Source organism: Convolutriloba macropyga, chromosome 13 (genome assembly GCF_964194025.1).
Source record: "Convolutriloba macropyga chromosome 13, txConMacr16.3, whole genome shotgun sequence".
NCBI classification, from domain to species: domain Eukaryota; kingdom Metazoa; phylum Xenacoelomorpha; order Acoela; family Convolutidae; genus Convolutriloba; species Convolutriloba macropyga.
The window spans coordinates 23,714,971-23,737,834 of record NC_134480.1 but is presented as its reverse complement, the minus strand read 5'-3'; the positions used below and the strand labels follow the sequence as shown (position 1 = coordinate 23,737,834).

At 33.2% G+C, this 22,864-nt stretch overlaps 2 protein-coding genes across 2 annotated transcripts in view; one reads left to right on the top strand and one right to left on the bottom strand.

The window, feature by feature from the left end:
- LOC142352140 (large ribosomal subunit protein uL22m-like) overlaps window positions 1-22,864 on the top strand; it is a 350,565-nt gene that overhangs the window by 79,813 nt on the left and 247,888 nt on the right. The gene's annotated exons all lie outside the window — the stretch shown is intronic.
- The window catches only part of LOC142351516 (spondin-1-like), a 74,912-nt gene that overhangs the window by 44,678 nt on the left and 7,370 nt on the right, over window positions 1-22,864 (bottom strand). The window contains 2 exon segments of the mRNA XM_075403578.1: window positions 19,844-19,983; window positions 20,491-20,597. Coding sequence (XP_075259693.1) covers window positions 19,844-19,983; window positions 20,491-20,597 — 247 coding nt within the window.

Sequence of the window (22,864 nt, the reverse complement as noted above, 5' to 3'; positions counted from 1 at the left end):
GAAATGGATTTTGCTCTATGAAAGAGCACCCAAAAGTGATTTTTTGTTGACTTCACTTTTTTTTAACTATGCAGTGTGGGGGTCGAAACATACAAAAATTTCAAATTTTTGAGAAAAAAAATCCAAAATTTTTCGAAGTGCTAAAATGGTCTGAAATGGATTTTGCACTATGAAAGAGCACTCAGAAGTGATTTTGTGTTGACTTAATTTTTTTCAGCCATGCAGTATAGGGGTCGAAACATAAAAAATTTTCAAATTTTTGAGAAAAAAATTGTAAAATTTTTCGAAGTCCTATAATGGTCTGGAATGGATTTTGCGCAATAAAAGAGCACACAAAAGTGATTTTTTGTGAACTTCAATTTGTTCAACCAAGTAGGATATGAGAAACTCAGGTTCTGAAAAAGTCTGAAATAAGTAAAAAAAAACTGTCAGAAGCAGTTTTTGTTGACATTACTTTTGCAAATGTGCAGTATGATGTCTAAAACAAGTCTTTAGTTTTTTGTATACAATTGTAACTATGTATGTTTCTATCTAAACAAGTACGTCTGTTTGCTTGCATTTGTTCAAAATTGAAATTTTTTATGTATGAATGAGCAATTGAAAGAAATCGAAGAATGAAAATGTTATGTATAAAATTATGCGTATTCATGTATATAGTCGTGAAAGTGTATATATTTGTTTATAAGTAAATATAACTGTGCTTAAGTTTAGTAATATGTTTGTATGAGTATGAGCTGGAATGTAAGCTTGTGTGTAGAAGTTCTAAATGTTCGTATATGTCAAGACATTTTTGGTTTAATGTGTGTACGTTTTTATATATGTTTACGGTGGAATGTATTTATATATGTCTGAATGTGTTTATGTATTTATATGCATGCAAGTCAGACCAGAGAGAGAGAGAGAGAGAGAAGTCCCTGGAGGGCAATTTAGCTGTTTAAGAGAATGTTGTTATTTTTTTCCACAGTTCATTATTATTATATCTTGCAAACAGATTTTGACCTTCAGCGTTGTTAAACTGACGCTTTTGTCCTTTAAACATTGGCAAGCAAAATGTCACAACAGGAAACGATTACAATTTTTTAATGTTCTAAGCATGCTTTTTTTGAAAACAGACTTCTCTACACTTTTTCAGCTACACTTTCAGGATTGAGCAAGATTATTTACAGGACAAATGTATTTGAGATAAATTGTTGAGAGATAAACAATAAACTGAGCTGAGTAAAAAGAATATATTCTGTTAAAAAAAACGGAAAAAGTTGGTGGGGAAACTATGATATGCAGGCGCAGCTGGCACTTTTTACTTAAATAAATTAGAATGATAGGAACTCATCAAGAGCGTGAATCAGAGAAAAATTGTAATGATGCACAAGAATTGTAGTTTCCACTGGAACTGTAAAACGCGCCAAATATTTAAAGTTAAATAGCCACTTGAACAATTAAGCAAGAGCGGACGCAACCTTTGTATCTGCGGGGGGTTGCTAGAAACAGCTCCAGTAGTGTATAGGTATTGCTTACGTATTGGGAATAATACTAGTAGATAATGCATGCTGGTACTGAAATCATAACAAACGCTAATCGCTTCTTCAGTAAATGTGGAAGTAAATTACCAGAGCACTCCAAGCCAACAGATAACAAAGGAGTTCAAAATAGTTCTTTCTTGAATCAAATATGGTCAGCATTCTGTAACCCTGTCTTAACATTTTGGATTAATTATTGTTCTGTCGACGTTTTAAAATAACATTACCGTAACGATATTTGATAGAGCATCGGAAAGAGGTACATACAGAGGAATTTGAAATTAAAAAGAACAGAGTCTATATATCATAAAATTGGGCTAAGAAGTCTGGCAAACATTTCGGAATTGAACACAACACTACTGCTACCTACTACTGCTACTACCAACCACTACATCTACTGTCTACTACTACCTATTAGTATTACCTACAACTACTATTAGATACTACCACTACTAACTACTGCAACTACTTATTGCTTCTAAGTTACACTAGTACCTACTACTACTCACTTTTTACTACCTTCAAATATTATTTTCTTTACCTTATCTACAACAATGTTTTTTTGTTTTTCTAAAGAACGAAAACTATTCTTATATCTAGACACTCGTTTAACATAAACGATAGAAGCTTTTGTCTATTTTTAGGTGACGTGTTGTGACTGACGCAGACCGACAGACAGTATCCGTCAATCTTTTCAACAAATCATCAAGTGTTTGAAGTTTTTTAAGGATATGAAAAACTCTAAAGCTTTGTTGCATACATTAACTCAGCATTTTTCAATTTAATGTTTATTTTCTGAATTAACAATTACAAACATCCGTAGTATGATATATCAGGTGGTATTTAATTAATTAAATCAATGTAGGGTTTTTACTGTTTAGCGAAGGAGTCTACTTTTTAAAACTTCAATTAAATTTCATTTTATGTTCTGTTTTTTGAAGTGCAACTTTTTGTGTATTTTTCTTACTTATGGTGGATCAGTCATAAGCTTGAGTTTTTTTGTTCAAAAGCTGAGATTTTTTTTTGTTTATTCAAAGTATGAAGTCTGATATCAATTGCAATTATCTGAAAGATAAAAAGCAAACTTAAAGTTCCAGTTTGAAGGATTTTATGGCGTTAACATTGAGTGCTTCACAACGACCCTGCACTATTTCTTCTTATAATATCAACCCTACAAAAATATGCTTGCTTCCGAAATGTCTATAGTACTTACCTATATGGAAACAAATACTTTACCACGTACTTACATTATCCAAACAACTGCGGTTTGACTGTATATAGTTGTTTTCATTTGATTATTCAAAGTCACTTATTATTTCAGTTGTAAGGTATTACACAACTTTTTCTGAATCCTTACTTTTCAGCTTTTGGTATAAGCTGGAAACTGCTGGGACAGCTTGCGAAAAGAACAATATATTAGTTGAGTTTCAAAATGAACCTCAGCTTCGGCTAATGATGTGTTCCCAGCTAAGACTGTAATTGTGAAATTGCTGTTCAAAGAAAAGTTCAGCGCTATATGATTTTGCAATTTTTTTGCTATATAAGATTCTTCCTAAATTTCATTGAATTTCATTTAATCTTTGTTTATCTGAAAAAAATGAAAAATAAACCAACCTCATCAAACGTTTCTCAGCAAAAATGAGTCAAACAGTCTTGTTGGGTTTGTGAACTCAAACAAAACCTTAAATATAGAGGTTAAGGTGAACAAAATTTTGTTTGTTTTCGACATCTGCTTACACTAAACGGACATCGAATGGTTCCAAAAAGTACTTTTTGTGTATTTTTGGAACAAAAAAACTTCAAAACTCAATCGGAAATGGTATGGCTTTGGATGAGCAAGTATAATAAAATGGAAAAACATGGCCGATAATTTTACCTAAAAGTTGAACTTTTGAATTCAAGTTTGAGTGTTTGATCTAAAAATAGTATTCAAAAGGTAATTGACTTAAAAATTGCTTCTTTGTTAGTATTCAAAACTCAACAATCGGAGGCCGCATGGACTTCGATAAGCGAGTATATTAAAATGATGATGCTTGGCAATCACTCTCCATAAAAGTTAAAGTTGTGAGGTAGTGTTCGAGTTTGTCATCTAAAAACACTATTCAAAGATAATTGAATTTTTAGAAAAGACTACTTTTAGCGTTGTGACAGTGTAACCTTGAATTTCCAAATATAAAATGGGAAAACACTGCCTATCGCTCTATTTAAAAGTTCAAGTTCAAGTTTGATTTTGTGATCTAAAAATAGTATTCATGTGATGATTACGTCGTAATAATTGAGTTATGTTATACAGTTGCGAACGCAGAACAAATGAAACACGTTCTCACAACCTAATTGAACTACCCCTAAATATATATGTAAAAAAAGCGAAAGAGACCTTCTGGTTTTACTAAGCTTTTTGATATAGTTTAGATTTTGTCCTATAATTTATCTTAAATTTGTTAGACAAAACTTAAGAAATTTGAAATATATATTTCTCTTGTTGATGTTTCTTTCAACTTCGTATGAACACACAGAATAGATTTTGCGTAAATTTCTGTGTTCTAATAGATTTTTTTTCAAAGAACAAATACATATTCCAAACCTAAAAAGTTTTCAGATTCTTTGTATATATGTTTCAAGAAATGACATTAGAAATGCAACTGTAGTTTGTCAAATTTTTTTAAAGAATGCCTTGAGACTATGGAGACTCTTCTTTGAGAGACTATAGTTTTATAACTATACAGTTTTATATACTCTTCTTTGTGAGACTATAGTTTTATAACTATTTCTTTTTAGTAATGGAAACCGATGTCTTTTTGAGAAAACGCAGAGTTGTATTTTGTCATTGTGTTGGAAAAAAATGGTCACAAAATTTGGTTTGTTTGCTTTATCAGAAAAGCAATCAATGATCCTAAAAAGACAGTTAAAAGGCATTATTAAGATTTTTTATCTAAATTAAATAAATAGCTTTTTTCACGAGTTTAACGATTTCATCATTGAAACGATATTCAATTGGTCTATTATGCAATCTTTACTTCACGAGTTCTATAAGCATTCCTGAAGAGTGTAATTTTGCATTGTTCTATGGAAGAGTACAGAAAAAACACAGAATTTTCCTGGTGCTAGGAAAATTGATCGACAGAACGTTTAGCCGACAAGAAAAAAATGAGAAATTTACCTGCCAGTTTTTATCATAGTTGGCAATAAAAGTGTGATTGCTTTATAAATCAGTAGTTCGGTTGTGATAGATTCATATCAAGTCCCACAGACCGTTGAGGCATGGCCGTGGCCCGCTAGGCATGGCCAGATGAGGTTAAATACGGTCCGACCACGGATAGACCTCCGGTACACTAGTTGATGAACAAACTTCAGTGTATTTGTCCGCTTAGGATTAGTGTTTTAAATTGGTCAATCACAGATTCAGATTAAATTTTATTGCTCATTTTACTTAAATTGTTGGTTCAATTTTTCATTTTTTGGTTGTCTATAAACACTCTGTCGGCCAATACTGTGGCCACCGATTTTCCAAAATTAGCACAGTGTTGACATTTTTTACCATTAATCCTTTAAAAGAGAGGTCAAGACAACTCTTTAAATGATTAATTTTCTCTTAAGAATGTTCTGCTAATGAACTTTAAATATTGCAAAATAACTAGTATGGAGATACTTTGAAGTCATGACCACATGAGGTAACAGTTAACACAACTAACTTTGATTTTTGCTACAATAAAAAACCGTCAACACCGAGAGTAGAGATCAAATTAGGCGCTCTGATACCATCGTCAAACTGACAAGTGTATTTCTACAGTCATTTTGACCGATTTGAAAAAATTTCCAGCGTTAAAACCCTGATACCCATAGTGCTTCAAGTTCAAAGTTTGAAGTATTACACATTTTCGAACATTAGTTTTTCACTTTTCAATGCGTTAACAAGTATTCTTGGTCGTGCGTACTTCTTTTTGATGCTATCGTTCCAAAAGGGTTTCGATTTTTTTTCAAACGTTGGTTTGTTATGGATCCTATGAGTAGTTGATTTGAGTTCTTTCAACTTAGCCAGAGAAAAAAACAACTGACAAACGACTAGTTTTGACTATAGAGGCAATTAGGCTAATAAATTTCCAGCTTTTTTAATGCAGTATTTTAATTTTCTTTAAGATTACACATGTGAGAAATATGTTAAACTATCTTTTAGAAGAAAGTTCCAGGTTGAGATTTACTACTGCGTGTTGTGCTAATTGCCACTATTGTAAAAAAAAACAATGCACTTTAACACAATTTTGATTTTCATGCAAAATTGTATCCTCTATAACAATAAATGGTAGAATCATTAAGTACATGACAAGTTTTTTTTCACTAGTAATCATATAGCAAAAACTTTATCTTCAATAAGGCTTTTATGTTCTGCAATTTACGCTATTGAAAAGAATCAGCGGTCTCACAGGTAGTATGAAAAGGTTTTTTCACGGCGCTCAAAAAAAGGAAACCTCTAACGGAACTGCAAAATTAACAAAAGGTTAGAAATTAAACGTTTTTTCTCACGTCAACTTAGTTGTTTTTTTGATTGACTTATTATAAAACAATGCCTAGCTTACAGTAAAAAGACTTTGATTATGCAAAACGGAGTTTTTAAGATATCCATGTCACACAAAATGTCTATTTAAAAGCTTATTTCTTGTTACCAATTAAGCAAAATTGTATTTTTAAGACCTCAATAGTTCACCTTGAGGAAACTCATAAGAGAACAGACAAGTATTCACTTCTTGAATCTATTGGAAACTTCGTTCTGATACGTTGAATGCTTACTATTCTTGATACCATAGCTTTATGGGTTAACGTAGTTTTTGCGTCCGCGTTAATGAATACTTAGGTTACAAAATTTTATGAAATACTTAGGTAACATACTAAAATACTTCCAATTGATACATAGCTTTAAAGCTACTGAGTGAATTCTGTGAAAATCAAATATTCCACAAGTTGTTGCACATGTATACAGAAAACTCTAATGCATATTTACGTCTATGGTTCAGGTTGAACATTTTAGCAAAATTTACATGTTTGTTATCTACTAACAGAAAACGTGAGCAGGGAAATTCTCGTCGTTGTTCAAAAGAAACCACGTCAATACTGTGCAAAATCTAATTTATTGTACAAATAACTTGATATTAAAACTACGTCTTGGAACCAGTTACTAAATAAACTAGAAGCAATTGTAACCATGAAAATCCAACAAGAACGCCAATAGGTGAATTTAATTGAATTTGAACTCTCCCGCTTATTCCATTGCTTCATTTAAGTTAACGTTATTTTGCTAAGCTGGAGCACACTGGGGGTCGGAGTGTATTCCCTAATAAACAATTGCATGCCTACGTACTCACTCTATATTTGTCTCAACTTTTTCTGCACGCATAAACACAAAAGAATACATGTATATACACCTTCTTGATCAGAGACAAGAGAATAATTAAGCAAACTAATAAAAGTGCTTTTAGCCGAAAATTTTATGCAAGTATTCTTGCAGAGCAGACAACTTCTCATACGCACAAGGTAAGTATATTTTGTTCATAAGAAAATCAAGTGGTCAGTTTGACTGTTTGTTTCAGCCGGTGACTTGTAAGAGAACCGAAGTGAAAAGAACCGATTGAAAGAGAGCCGAAAACTGAAATGAGGCTACCACATTTTCCACCAATCATAACCGAGTATTTGAGAAATGAAATTTTAGTATCTTCTAGTATAAGACACTGGCAGCGAATGAATAAATAATTAGAAATCATCGCGGGCCATGGCCATGCCTCAGCGGCTATTGGGACTTGATATGAAAATATCATAACCAAAAATGAGACCAATAAACCCACTCAGGTACTTTTGTTAGCAATCAACTAACAATTTAAGGTAATTAACAGCAACTTTTTGATTTCGGCTCCACCTAAATCAAAACAAGTTGCGGCGTTTTCTAACTCTTTATAACATCGTCTCTCTTGCGCGTATTCGTTTCAACATTTTCAGAACAATAATCGACGGTTTGGTGATCCTACTCTACAACAAATTTCTGACCTTCTACTCCTTTGAACAGGCCGAATACTGTTTCCTGTTCCTCTGACGTCGACAATGTTGAATCGATTTTAAACTAGTTGTTTTGCTACTATCAGAATTGGGATAATAAGCATACACAACGAATTTAATAATGCACAGCAATTCAAACAGGTTATAAATATAAGCAATTCAATACTGGAAACCAAAGTCTATTTCAAAAACTTTAGTCAACAAGAATTTATCAGTTCTAGTTGTTATTGTCGCATGAACACCTCACATTTTCATCGAATCTCATTTTTTTTGGAAATTTTCCACTGTGAAGGACACATCCTCGGACTACACGAAAATGGCTCCTCTTTTTTAGAGCATTGTTAGGCGATGGCTCAGTGCTAAGTTTCAGGACGTTTTCTTCAATTTTTGAGTTTTTTTCAAGAAGACTAGGAAATCGTTCTAAAATCGAAGATATCACAGTCTTTCTGTTATCATCGGATGTGGATGATGTAGTATGATCAATTTTATCATGAATAGTGGTTAGTTTCGCTTCAGTTATGCATGATTCATGCTTTTGCCACATATTTTCCAAATTTTCTAAAGCGGCGAAATATTCTTCATGGCTCCTGAAGAGGGGCGTACTTTCGAAATCGTAACTGCGCAAAATCTTCTTGATGTCCATGGGAAGCGCTCCTATATCAGAAGTCAAGTGATTAGGTGTATGCTGATAAGTTACTTCAGTTTCCGAGGGGATTGAGTTGTTGATAAAGTCTTCTTCTTCGGTTATATTAGGTAATGTAGTAACAAAGTCAATAAATTTTTTGGGTATGAGGCAATGATCGAAGGTATTCCAGCTTGAAATTGAACTGTCCTTCCTTTGTTGTATAAAGGCAATATTGTTTTCATATCGAGTTTGATAGATAATTGTTCGTTGAAATGATCCTTCAAATTGCGTTAGGATATGGTACATTATAAGTTTTAAACAAGCAGTTGAGTTTGTGTTTTGGCATACACTAACTGAATGGAATGGAAGTCAAGAATGAAAACGTTGAAATGTTATTTTGAGAAGCAAATGACCAGTTGAAGGTAAATTTAAACCGTTGACTGGGATATTAGCAATCGTTTTCTGGCTAAAATAGTTTTCAATGAGCACTTATAACATTTCGAGAAGGCGTTAGTTGTTAAATCTGTTTGACTAATTCTTATTCGTTTTCAATTGTAAAATGAATTGAAGTTTCTCTTAAGTACCACAGGCATTGACATTTCAAGATTCGATCTGCTTGCTGCGTATAAAGAAGACTTGCACTGTGAGTATGAGAAGTTCAGTCTCCTCTGCAAGAATACTTGCATAAAATTTTCGGCTAAAAGCACTTTTATTAGTTTGCTTAATTATTCTCTTGTCTCTGATCAAGAAGGTGTATATACATGTATTCTTTTGTGTTTATGCGTGCAGAAAAAGTTGAGACAAATATAGAGTGAGTACGTAGGCTTGCAATTGTTTATTAGGGAATACACTCCGACCCCCAGTGTGCTCCAGCTAAGCAAAATAACGTTAACTTAAATGAAGCAATGGAATAAGCGGGAGAGTTCAAATTCAATTAAATTCACCTATTGGCGTTCTTGTTGGATTTTCATGGTTACAATTGCTTCTAGTTTATATAGTAACTGGTTCCAAGACGTAGTTTTAATATCAAGTTATTTGTACAATAAATTAGATTTTGCATAGTCTTGACGTGGTTTCTTTTGAACAACGACGAGAATTTTCCTGCTCACGTTTTCTGTTAGTAGATAACAAACATGTAAATTTTGCTAAAATGTTCAACCTGAACCATAGACGTAAATATGCATTAGAGTTTTCTGTATACATGTGCAACAACTTGTGGAATATTTGATTTTCACAGAATTCACTCATTAGCTTTAAAGCTATGTATCAATTGGAAGTATTTTAGTATGTTACCTAAGTATTTCATAAAATTTTGTAACCTAAGTATTCATTAACGCGGACGCAAAAACTACGTTAACCCATAAAGCTATGGTATCAAAAATAGTAAGCATTCAACGTATCAGAACGAAGTTTCCAATAGATTCAAGAAGTGAATACTTGTCTGTTCTCTTATGAGTTTCCTCAAGGTGAACTATTGAGGTCTTAAAAGTACAATTTTGCTTAATTGGTAACAAGAAATAAGCTTTTCAATAGACATTTTGTGTGACATGGATATCTTAAAAACTCCGTTTTGCATAATCAAATTCTTTTTACTGTAAGCTAGGCATTGTTTTATAATAAATCAATCAAAAAAACAACAAAGTTGACGTGAGAAAAAACGTTTAATTTCTAACCTTTTGTTAATTTTGCAGTTCCGTTAGAGGTTTCCTTTTTTTGAGCGCCGTGAAAAAACCTTTTCATACTACCTGTGAGACCGCTGATTCTTTTCAATAGCGTAAATTGCAGAACATAAAAGCCTTATTGAAGATAAAGTTTTTGCTATATGATTACTAGTGAAAAAAAACTTGTCATGTACTTAATGATTCTACCATTTATTGTTATAGAGGATACAATTTTGCATGAAAATCAAAATTGTGTTAAAGTGCATTGTTTTTTTTTTACAATAGTGGCAATTAGCACAACACGCAGTAGTAAATCTCAACCTGGAACTTTCTTCTAAAAGATAGTTTAACATATTTCTCACATGTGTAATCTTAAAGAAAATTAAAATACTGCATTAAAAAAGCTGGAAATTTATTAGCCTAATTGCCTCTATAGTCAAAACTAGTCGTTTGTCAGTTGTTTTTTTCTCTGGCTAAGTTGAAAGAACTCAAATCAACTACTCATAGGATCCATAACAAACCAACGTTTGAAAAAAAATCGAAACCCTTTTGGAACGATAGCATCAAAAAGAAGTACGCACGACCAAGAATACTTGTTAACGCATTGAAAAGTGAAAAACTAATGTTCGAAAATGTGTAATACTTCAAACTTTGAACTTGAAGCACTATGGGTATCAGGGTTTTAACGCTGGAAATTTTTTCAAATCGGTCAAAATGACTGTAGAAATACACTTGTCAGTTTGACGATGGTATCAGAGCGCCTAATTTGATCTCTACTCTCGGTGTTGACGGTTTTTTATTGTAGCAAAAATCAAAGTTAGTTGTGTTAACTTTTACCTCATGTGGTCATGACTTCAAAGTATCTCCATACTAGTTATTTTGCAATATTTAAAGTTCATTAGCAGAACATTCTTAAGAGAAAATTAATCATTTAAAGAGTTGTCTTGACCTCTCTTTTAAAGGATTAATGGTAAAAAATGTCAACACTGTGCTAATTTTGGAAAATCGGTGGCCACAGTATTGGCCGACAGAGTGTTTATAGACAACCAAAAAATGAAAAATTGAACCAACAATTTAAGTAAAATGAGCAATAAAATTTAATCTGAATCTGTGATTGACCAATTTAAAACACTAATCCGTAAGCGGACAAATACACTGAAGTTTGTTCATCAACTAGTGTACCGGAGGTCTATCCGTGGTCGGACCGTATTTTACCTCATCTGGCCATGCCTAGCGGGCCACGGCCATGCCTCAACGGTCTGTGGGACTTGATATGAATCTATCACAACCAAACTACTGATTTATAAAGCAATCACACTTTTATTGCCAACTATGATAAAAACTGGCAGGTAAATTTCTCATTTTTTTCTTGTCGGCTAAACGTTCTGTCGATCAATTTTCCTAGCACCAGGAAAATTCTGTGTTTTTTCTGTACTCTTCCATAGAACAATGCAAAATTACATTCTTCAGGAATGCTTATAGAACTCGTGAAGTAAAGATTGCATAATAGACCAATTGAATATCGTTTCAATGATGAAATCGTTGAACTCGTGAAAAAAGCTATTTATTTAATTTAGATAAAAAATCTTAATACAGCCTTTTAACTGTCTTTTTAGGATCATTGATTGCTTTTCTGATAAAGCAAATAAACCAAATTTTGTGACCATTTTTTTCCAACACAATGACAAAATACAACTCTGCGTTTTCTCAAAAAGACATCGGTTTCCATTACTAAAAAGAAATAGTTATAAAACTATAGTCTCACAAAGAAGAGTATATAAAACTGTATAGTTATAAAACTATAGTCTCTCAAAGAAGAGTCTCCATAGTCTCAAGGCATTCTTTAAAAAAATTTGACAAACTACAGTTGCATTTCTAATGTCATTTCTTGAAACATATATACAAAGAATCTGAAAACTTTTTAGGTTTGGAATATGTATTTGTTCTTTGAAAAAAAATCTATTAGAACACAGAAATTTACGCAAAATCTATTCTGTGTGTTCATACGAAGTTGAAAGAAACATCAACAAGAGAAATATATACTTCAAATTTCTTAACTTTTGTCTAACAAATTTAAGATAAATTATAGGACAAAATCTAAACTATATCAAAAAGCTTAGTAAAACCAGAAGGTCTCTTTCGCTGTTTTTACATATATATTTAGGGGTAGTTCAATTAGGTTGTGGGAACGTGTTTCATTTGTTCTGCGTTCGCAACTGTATAACATAACCAAATTATTACGACGTAATCATCACATGAATACTATTTTTAGATCACAAAATCAAACTTGAACTTGAACTTTTAAATAGAGCGATAGGCAGTGTTTTCCCATTTTATATTTGGAAATTCAAGGTTACACTGTCACAACACTAAAAGTAGTCTTTTCTAAAAATTCAATTATCTTTGAATAGTGTTTTTAGATGACAAACTCGAACACTACCTCACAACTTTAACTTTTATGGAGAGTGATTGCCAAGCATCATCATTTTAATATACTCGCTTATCGAAGTCCATGCGGCCTCCGATTGTTGAGTTTTGAATACTAACAAAGAAGCACTTTTTAAGTCAATTACCTTTTGAATACTATTTTTAGATCAAACACTCAAACTTGAATTCAAAAGTTCAACTTTTAGGTAAAATTGTCGGCCATGTTTTTCCATTTTATTATACTTGCTCATCCAAAGCCATACCATTTCCGATTGAGTTTTGAAGTTTTTTTGTTCCAAAAATAAACAAAAAGTACTTTTTGGAACCATTCGATGTCCGTTTAGTGTAAGCAGATGTTCACAAACCCAACAAGACTGTTTGACTCATTTTTGCTGAGAAACGTTTGATGAGGTTGGTTTATTTTTCATTTTTTTTTCAGATAAACAAAGATTAAATGAAATTCAATGAAATTTAGGAAGAAGCTTATATAGCAAAAAATTGCAAAATCATATAGCGCTGAACTTTTCTTTGAACAGCAATTTCACAATTACAGTCTTAGCTGGGAACACATCATTAGCCGAAGCTGAGGTTCATTTTGAAACTCAACTAATATATTGTTCTTTTCGCAAGCTGTCCCAGCAGTTTCCAGCTTATACCAAAAGCTGAAAAGTAAGGATTCAGAAAAAGTTGTGTAATACCTTACAACTGAAATAATAAGTGACTTTGAATAATCAAATGAAAACAACTATATACAGTCAAACCGCAGTTGTTTGGATAATGTAAGTACGTGGTAAAGTATTTGTTTCCATATAGGTAAGTACTATAGACATTTCGGAAGCAAGCATATTTTTGTAGGGTTGATATTATAAGAAGAAATAGTGCAGGGCCGTTGTGAAGCACTCAATGTTAACGCCATAAAATCCTTCAAACTGGAACTTTAAGTTTGCTTTTTATCTTTCAGATAATTGCAATTGATATCAGACTTCATACTTTGAATAAACAAAAAAAAATCTCAGCTTTTGAACAAAAAAACTCAAGCTTATGACTGATCAACCATAAGTAAGAAAAATACACAAAAAGTTGCACTTCAAAAAACAGAACATAAAATGAAATCTAATTGAAGTTTTAAAAAGTAGACTCCTTCGCTAAACAGTAAAAACCCTACATTGATTTAATTAATTAAATACCACCTGATATATCATACTACGGATGTTTGTAATTGTTAATTCAGAAAATTAACATTAAGTTGAAAAATGCTGAGTTAATGTATGCAACAAAGCTTTAGAGTTTTTCATATCCTTAAAAAACTTCAAACACTTGATGATTTGTTGAAAATATTGACGGATACTGTCTGTCGGTCTGCGTCAGTCACAACACGTCACCTTAAAATAGACAAAAGCTTCTATCGTTTATGTTAAACGAGTGTCTAGATATAAGAATAGTTTTCGTTCTTTAGAAAAACAAAAAAACATTGTTGTAGATAAGGTAAAGAAAAAAATATTTGAAGGTAGTAAAAAGTGAGTAGTAGTAGGTACTAGTGTAACTTAGAAGCAATAAGTAGTTGCAGTAGTTAGTAGTGGTAGTATCTAATAGTAGTTGTAGGTAATACTAATAGGTAGTAGTAGACAGTAGATGTAGTGGTTGGTAGTAGCAGTAGTAGGTAGCAGTAGTGTTGTGTTCAATTCCGAAATGTTTGCCAGACTTCTTAGCCCAATTTTATGATATAAAGACTCTGTTCTTTTTAATTTCAAATTCCTCTGTATGTACCTCTTTCCGATGCTCTATCAAATATCGTTACGGTAATGTTATTTTAAAACGTCGACAGAACAATAATTAATCCAAAATGTTAAGACAGGGTTACAGAATGCTGAGCATATTTGATTCAAGAAAGAACTATTTTGAACTCTTTTGTTATCTGTTGGCTTGGAGTGCTCTGGTAATTTACTTCCACATTTACTGAAGAAGCGATTAGCGTTTGTTATGATTTCAGTACCAGCATGCATTATCTACTAGTATTATTCCCAATACGTAAGCAATACCTATACACTACTGGAGCTGTTTCTAGCAACCCCCCGCAGATACAAAGGTTGCGTCCGCTCTTCCTTAGTTGTTCAAGTGGCTATTTAACTTTAAATATTTGGCGCGTTTTACAGTTCCAGTGGAAACTACAATTCTTGTGCATCATTACAATTTTTCTCTGATTCACGCTCTTGATGAGTTCCTATCATTCTAATTTATTTAAGTAAAAAATGCCAGCTGCGCCTGCATATCATAGTTTCCCCACCAACTTTTTCCGTTTTTTTTTAACAGAATATATTCTTTTTACTCAGCTCAGTTTATTGTTTATCTCTCAACAATTTATCTCAAATACATTTGTCCTGTAAATAATCTTGCTCAATCCTGAAAGTGTAGCTGAAAAAGTGTAGAGAGGTCTGTTTTCGAAAAAAACATGCTTAGAACATTAAAAAATTGTAATCGTTTCCTGTTGTGACATTTTGCTTGCCAATGTTTAAAGGACAAAAGCGTCAGATTAACAACGCTGAAGGTCAAAATCTGTTTGCAAGATATAATAATAATGAACTGTGGAAAAAAATAACAACATTCTCTTAAACAGCTAAATTGCCCTCCAGGGACTTCTCTCTCTCTCTCTCTCTCTTGTCAGACTTGCATGCATATAAATACATAAACACATTCAGACATATATAAATACATTCCACCGTAAACATATATAAAAACGTACACACATTAAACCAAAAATGTCTTGACATATACAAACATTTAGAACTTCTACACACAAGCTTACATTCCAGCTCATACTCATACAAACATATTACTAAACTTAAGCACAGTTATATTTACTCATAAACAAATATATACACTTTCACGACTATATACATGAATACGCATAATTTTATACATAACATTTTCATTCTTCGATTTCTTTCAATTGCTCATTCATACATAAAAAATTTCAATATTGAACAAATACAAGCAAACAGACGTACTTGTTTAGATAGAAACATACATAGTTACAATTGTATACAAAAAACTAAAGACTTGTTTTAGACATCATACTGCACATTTGCAAAAGTAATGTCAACAAAAACTGCTTCTGACAGTTTTTTTTTACTTATTTCAGACTTTTTCAGAACCTGAGTTTCTCATATCCTACTTGGTTGAACAAATTGAAGTTCACAAAAAATCACTTTTGTGTGCTCTTTTATTGCGCAAAATCCATTCCAGACCATTATAGGACTTCGAAAAATTTTAAAATTTTTTATGTTTCGACCCCTATACTGCATGGCTGAAAAAAATTAAGTCAACACAAAATCACTTCTGAGTGCTCTTTCATAGTGCAAAATCCATTTCAGACCATTTTAGCACTTCGAAAAATTTTGGATTTTTTTTCTCAAAAATTTGAAATTTTTGTATGTTTCGACGCCCACACTGCATAGTTAAAAAAAAGTGAAGTCAACAAAAAAATCACTTTTGGGTGCTCTTTCATAGAGCAAAATCCTTTTCAGACCATTTTAGGACTTTGAAAAACTTTGAAAAATTTGCGAAAAAAATTTTGAAATTTTTGAAAAATTTTAGGCTTCTGGTGTCTTATATCAGATTTTTTATGTTTTCACTAAAAAGATTTAGTGAGAGTTGAAAACTTAGGTAACTCCTAATTCTATATACAGCGAACATTGAAACAGCGGAAATCTGCCATTTGACTGTCGGGGCGGGGGTCCGAACCCCACCCCCTACAAGACTTTTTACCACCGAAAAACTGATTTTCTCTTTGTGAAACTAAGTTTTTTGGTTAAGTTGAGCCAGCCGGCTTAGCATAAGAACTTCTCACAGGCTGACGAAACTTAACCAAAAAAATTGGTTTCACAAAGAGAAAATCAGTTTTTTCGGTGGTAAAAAGTCTTGTAGGGGGGGGGGTCGGACCCCCCCCTACAGTCATATGGCGGATTACCATACTACTGAGGAGAGAGAGAGAGAGAGAGAGAGAGAGAGAGAGAGAGAGAGCAAGAGAGAGGGAGAGAGAGAAAATGAGAAAGAGAGAGAGAGAGAGAGAGAGAGAGAGAGAGAGAGAGAGAGAGAGAGAGAGAGAGAGAGAGAGAGAGAAGAGAGAGAGAGAGAGAGAGAGAGAGAGAGAGAGAGAGAGAACTAGAGCACGAGAGGAAACGTTCAAATCAGATTTCGTTTACCGCTCTTTCTTTTGCAGCCTGAAGTAAAAAATTTTCTCGTAGTTACTTCGTACGGAATAATGACACATATTGGCGTTAGAGAAATTAAAATAATATATAGAGGCATTTTCGGTAGGTATTTTTTTCATAAGCCTTATTTGTTGATTCAACTCTGGAAATTTTACGCAGCGCGCTGTAAAGCTTTCTCCTTATAAGAAGAGCTTTTAGTCATAATCAGATTGCAGAAAATGCTTTTTAACAAAACAAAAGCTGGAATATAGATCTTTCTTGCTAAATTACCAGTGCTCTTTTACCAGCACTTGATCATATTAAACCAACATTCAGTAACAATGCAGCTAAAGAGATTTGAAAACAGCTATTTGAAATGATCACTAGACACAAAATTTTTTCTGCTCACATTTTATATCAAAACCTTCTGTCAAAAACTTCTGATTGCAAAAAAATTCAGAAATGTTGAAATTGGAATTGAAACTAAGTTCTAATTTGAAAAAAGGATTTGTAAACATATGAAGGGCAACAAATAGAAAGCACGTGAATGATTCGTTCATTAAAGAAAAGTAAAATTTTGGTACCGCATATACATTTAATTTGGTTTGGTATCATGACCCAGGTTAATTATTCTCCCAAAAGCAGTAAGAGTTGGACTAAACAGGGAGGAATCTTAAAGGACAATGCAGCGCAAACTCTTAAATACTTTTGGGCTACAAAGGGGGTAAAATGATGTAAGACTTGCGGTAATGGATAAAATTCCCCCACTCTTACATCAGTTAACCCCATTAGACAAATGACTCCGCTCGCCTCACCTACAGTGAAACGTGAACTACCCGGGTTGAGAAATTTTCGGAAAATTATGTAAGCAATGCGCTCAAATGCGCTGATTTTTCTAAAATTTCAGCGCAAAAACCTTACATAGTAATGCGTTGAAATGTGCTAAAATGCGCTGAAACTTTGCAATAAATGCGCTGAAAATTCAGCGCATTTCTTGCAAAGTTTCAGCGCATTTCAGCTCATTTCAGCGCATTATTACGTAAGGTAGACCAAGCAAAAGGAGCGCAGAAATAAAAACAAACAACAAGGACAAAACAAAAAGAGCAAAAAAACGAGAACCAGGAAAAACGAAAACCTAAGCAACGACGATGGTATCGGTCCATTTCCACCGGTGAGTCGAACGAAAACGATTGGTACGTGCGTTATCGCAGCGAAAAACTGAGTTTTAGCTTGCCCATGAGCCACATTAGCTTCTTCGACGACAAGAGCCGGTGCATTGCTGAGCTCCAAAAGGACACACCTGAACCCGAAGGGACCCCAGCCGCCAAAGAAAAAAAGAGACCCAAAAAGCTAAGACGCAGTGACGGCGCGCAAGTCGTAAACTCGAACGGCGGCGCAAAAGAAAAAAGGAGAAAAGCAGAGCAAGCAAAAGCAGCGCGAAAAGAAAAACAAACAATAATGACATTTTTGGAGATTTTCTTGTAACACTACATCATTTCAAAAAAAAACGCTTTATAAACTTTACCTTTTCAAATTTAAACTTCATTGTTCTGATCAAGTTGATTTAGAAAATCAACTAGATGGCAAGCCAAGAGGGTTTATGAACAACAAGTCGCTACCTCTGAAGCTCAATTTGATACAGTAATTCAGGAGATATCAATAAAAAGGTAAAACAAAAACTTCGATTTCAGGCCTTGATGGGAGACAGATATCAATTTTTTTGTTTTTGGCCTTGAATAACTTTTTCACCAAAATGGTTCCGAAAACGTCACAGAATGCAAAAAAGGAACAATGCAGTATCAAGCAATTGCGGCCAAACTTAATTAATTTGGTGATGTACTTAGGAGATTTTCTTGAAATACTACATCATTTCAAAAAACGCTTTATAAGTTTTACCTTTTCAAATTTAAAAATTATGGTCAGGTTGATAAAAAAACAACTAGATGGCAAGCCAGAAGGGTTTAAGAAAAACAAATTGCTACCTCTGAAGTTCACTTTGATACAGTAATTTAGGAGTTATCAATAAAAAGGTAAAACAAAAACTGCGATTTCAGGCCCTGATGAGAGACAGATATCAATTTTTAGTTTTTGGCCTTGAATATCTTATCTTTTTCACAAGAATGATTCAGCCAATGGGAAAACAAGCAGGGTTCAGTATCAAGCAAATTCGACCAAACCCTAATAATTTGTTGATGTACTTTAGGAGACTATACATATTACTATATATATTACTATATATATATCACATCATTTCAAAAAATGTTTTGAAAATTTAACCTTTTCAAACTTACCTCTATTTTTTGCCAGGCTGATTTAGAAAATCAGCTAGATGGGCAGGTTTGAAGGGTTTACGAACAACAATTTGCTACCCCTGAAGCTCAATTTGATGCAGTATTTTAGGAGATATCAAAAAAAACGTGAACTAAAACCTCGATTTCAGGCTCTGAGAGACAGATATCTTTTGTTATCTTTATTTTTCATCTTTGGTCTTGAATAACTTGTTTACCACAACGGTTCAGGCAAGCATAGAAGGAAAAACAAGCGCGGTTCAGAATCAAGCAAATGGGACTAACCCCGATTATTATTGTAACGTACTTTAGGAGATATTCTATAAATACTGATTAGTATCCCATTTTTTGAGCTCAAACACAACCCATTTTCTCCGAGAAGGACTCAAAGCAGCGTAAAACAGAAGTTCTAGCCTGTTTCTTTCAGTATTTTGTACCAGTTTTTCAAAACGATATTTATATGAGGCAACTTGATTCAATTTTTGTTTCATTTTTTGTAGAACAAAAATTAGTGACTTGTCGCTAATATGTCACTAAAACTTCAGAGAAGGCGTAACCTATCTGCATATTTTACAACTCTCAAAACAAAATACTCTTCCAATTCGAGTGATTTCGTCCAATTAAAATTTGTCCTCAAAAATTGTTTTTCTGCAGAACGGTTACCGTGTGGTCCCTTGAAAACTTTCCAATAATCATCAAACTTGAGGGCAGTATCACAGTTGTAAATTTTGTTCAGCATAAGAAGATCATTTTGAACCAAAAAAACACAGTCGAGCCCAATAATTAGTTCAAGCTAAAGTCCAGCAGGCAAAAAAATGGGCCGAGCTAAAGTCGAGTTGAATGCTTAAGTCGAGTTAAAGTCTTTTCTAAGTTAAAGTCAAAGGCCTGTTTGATTCGAGCATGGTCTTTTCATTGCAGCTTTCAGTCGAACATCGTCTTTTAATAAATCGAGTTCTAAACTTAGAATCTAGTTAACAGGAAACGTTTTTATTGTATACGTCTTAGTTACACCATAGGATTCTATTCCTCAGGTATTTATTCCACTGAATGAACCTAGCTTGTAGATGAGCGATCACGTGACACAATTCCTCACCTGAAGTGAACACATGGCCTGTCGAAGGTGTTCTCTGGTGCATACCACAACAGTGTGACTGAGTTCTTGTTGTCTGGATTTGTGTGAGTTGCCATTCTGGGGCAGTGGTCTGCAAATTTTGTTGTCTTTTTATTCATGGCCTGAAAATAAGCGTTGAAACATGGGTTCTATCATATTATTATAACCCCACCTTCGTTGCCAGAAAACACGTATATACCCAAATCAGGGCGTACTTACAATAATGGAGGGCTGTAAATGTTGTCTAGCCACTAAGCTTTTTTTGGGGGGGGGGGTATGATGGGGAGAGAGAAATTATGTGTTCGATAAAACAGGGTAAAATCCAGAGTAGCATGAATCTATGGTTGGACTCAGTTTTTGAAGAAAAGCACGCTTCTTATAATCGACAGAGAATGATCCTTCAAAACGAAAGAGTTGCGCCTAAGTTTTTCTCGGCATAATAATCTATGCATTTTTTTCCGCCTTTAGTATATTGTTAAACACAAATTGTTCTCGCTAACACCCCCCCCCCCACTTAAGCAGTTAGGCGATAACAGTCAATCATCTCTATGTGCATAAATGCATACTCAGGTATACGAAAACAAAAAATCACAGGGAGAGGGAGAGGCTCGAAACATCGGAGTACTCACTTCAAACATGCCCATGTAAGCTTCATTTTCTTTGTTGAAGTCAATGTTTGGATCAACTGCCACCAGCGCGAAGCCCTTAAAGGGGTCTCTAGTTGTCGATATTGTCACTGAAATAAAACCAGAAAAATCAACACCATTTTATATTACCTGTTCATGTTTCTTCTTGTGACAACAGTATTGAGATGAAAAATATTCACCAGCTAATTTGCATTCTCAAATTTGATTAAGCTGATGCAATGAATGATATTCGTGCTCTGTATAATTGAACACAATGTTGAAACAAAGAACATTCTAAGAACCTGCAAGATAAACGTCTTGCATGAACGGCCGGAAACGTGCCCTATCTAATGCATGGGGCTCTTTAGTTTCTTTGAAGACTAGAGAACAGAATTGGATCTACTCCTAAGCAACCAAAGAAATTTGAGAAACCCCAAAATTCACTGTTATCTTTGTTTACGAATCAATCCTAATTGTAGGTGCCTATCTTAATTGTTCCGAAATACTTTATTGGGGGGGACTATATACTCAACTGGGTTTTCTATTTGTTCAGCCAATTTTCACCGATAGATATATTCATCGTACAGGATTGTCAGTGGTATCATTAGCAAGCTTGTCAAGCGTAGATTTTCAAATTGTAAAGATGCTTTTAAGAATTTTGTTATTTCAAAGGAGTAACAACGCGGATTGAAAGTTTTGTGAAAGTTAGCCTAACTTCCGTTTTATTGTTAACTTTTTTTAATAATTTTTGCTTAAATTTTGATGATTTTTTTGCTTAAATATGATCAAATTGTTAACGATAGTCTGAGTGATTTTAGGTTAAAAGATAAAAGAAAGATGCAAATTCTTTGAACCAACTGTTTTGGCAAAATTTTCAGCTAGATTTTTGAAATGCAGCATTTTTTCGTCTTTTTTATAAAAAAGGGCATAAAAAATGCCTATTTGGACCAATTTTTTCCAGTTTAACTGGCAGTGCCGATATAAAAACTGCTGTCGTAATCTTGTTTCACCTACATTTTGGCTAGTTGTGATCTTTTTTTAACAGCCACGCAGCGATAGCACGGCCAGTTTTGGTCTCATCGTTCAATTTTGCTATGAATATATTCGGATTTTCGATTGATTCTGTACTTTTTGAAATATTTGTTGCATTTTTTCCATCTCAATTGCAAAATTTTCCATTTTAAGTTTCATTTAGTGAAAAATCATTTTATGTTGCAATAATGTGAATTGAAGCAATATTGTGTTTTATGACTAAAGTTGATGGATTTATGGCTCCGACGAATTGTTTTCTTAAATCTTTATTGAATTCTTTAGATTTGACGGTATTTGTTGTTCAGTTTGTAGTCTTATGACTAGTTCTAATTAACTGAATGGCTTGTTCGGTATCGAGGAAGCTAGGAAAAAAGTATTAAATTCTTTTTTGTTTATACATATTGGTGCTTTGCTAGCATTTGTTTTTTTTCCACAAGTATTCGAAAACTATATATTTTTTAAATAATGTTTTTTTCGGCCACATTAGCTAATAGGCTAAAAATTGAGACATCTTTCAATAAAAAGCATAAAAAGCAGGAAAAACAAGAAAAGTTTTCAAGAGCAAGAAAACTTTTGGTCTACTTGATGACATTTATTTTTGAAAAATTATTGGATTGTAATGTTGCTGTCTAAATATTTTTCTGAATTTTTTTGCATTTTTATGTTATTTAGAGACCAAATAGACTTCAAATTAAAAGTTCGTTATTGAAAGGTAAAATTTAAGTGCAAGTGGAGGCCATAGAATGAAGAAAAATAAGAATTTCAGCAAAAAGCATATGGTTTTTTGGCTTAAACACCATTTGCATTAAATTGTTCCTAATTTTTTTTACTTCTACCAATATTCAGTGTTAATGTGTATTTTTTTGACATATTGTCACTAGTAACACCTACACTTGGCTTCCTATGCAGTACTATCTTAAACTTTATACCATTTTTTACTTGAAAGCTTATGGTTATTATGTCTGACATTTTCTAAAAATGGTATTTTGAGATTTGCCACTTCAAATTTTATTTCTAAAATTTTTTAGCGTAGACTAAACAAAAACTGAGGTCGCCTTTTTTCAAGTATGTATCTTTGTTGCCTTGATTGCTTTCTGAAATTATAACTAATGGTTTTTCGTCGTTGATTCTCTTTGTTTCCATAATTTTTAAAAAGTTTATTTGATATTTTTTTTTAGTTTTCGAGGTTTTCTTTGCTGTATTCTCCGATCATCACATTGATGGCACCTTAATCACATGTTTTACATTTCAATAATAGCACTGGATTGAGGCACTATTGATTACTTTCAGTTTTTTAGTGATTAGATTTTTATTTTATAGTCTCGCCCACCATTTCCTCGCTTAA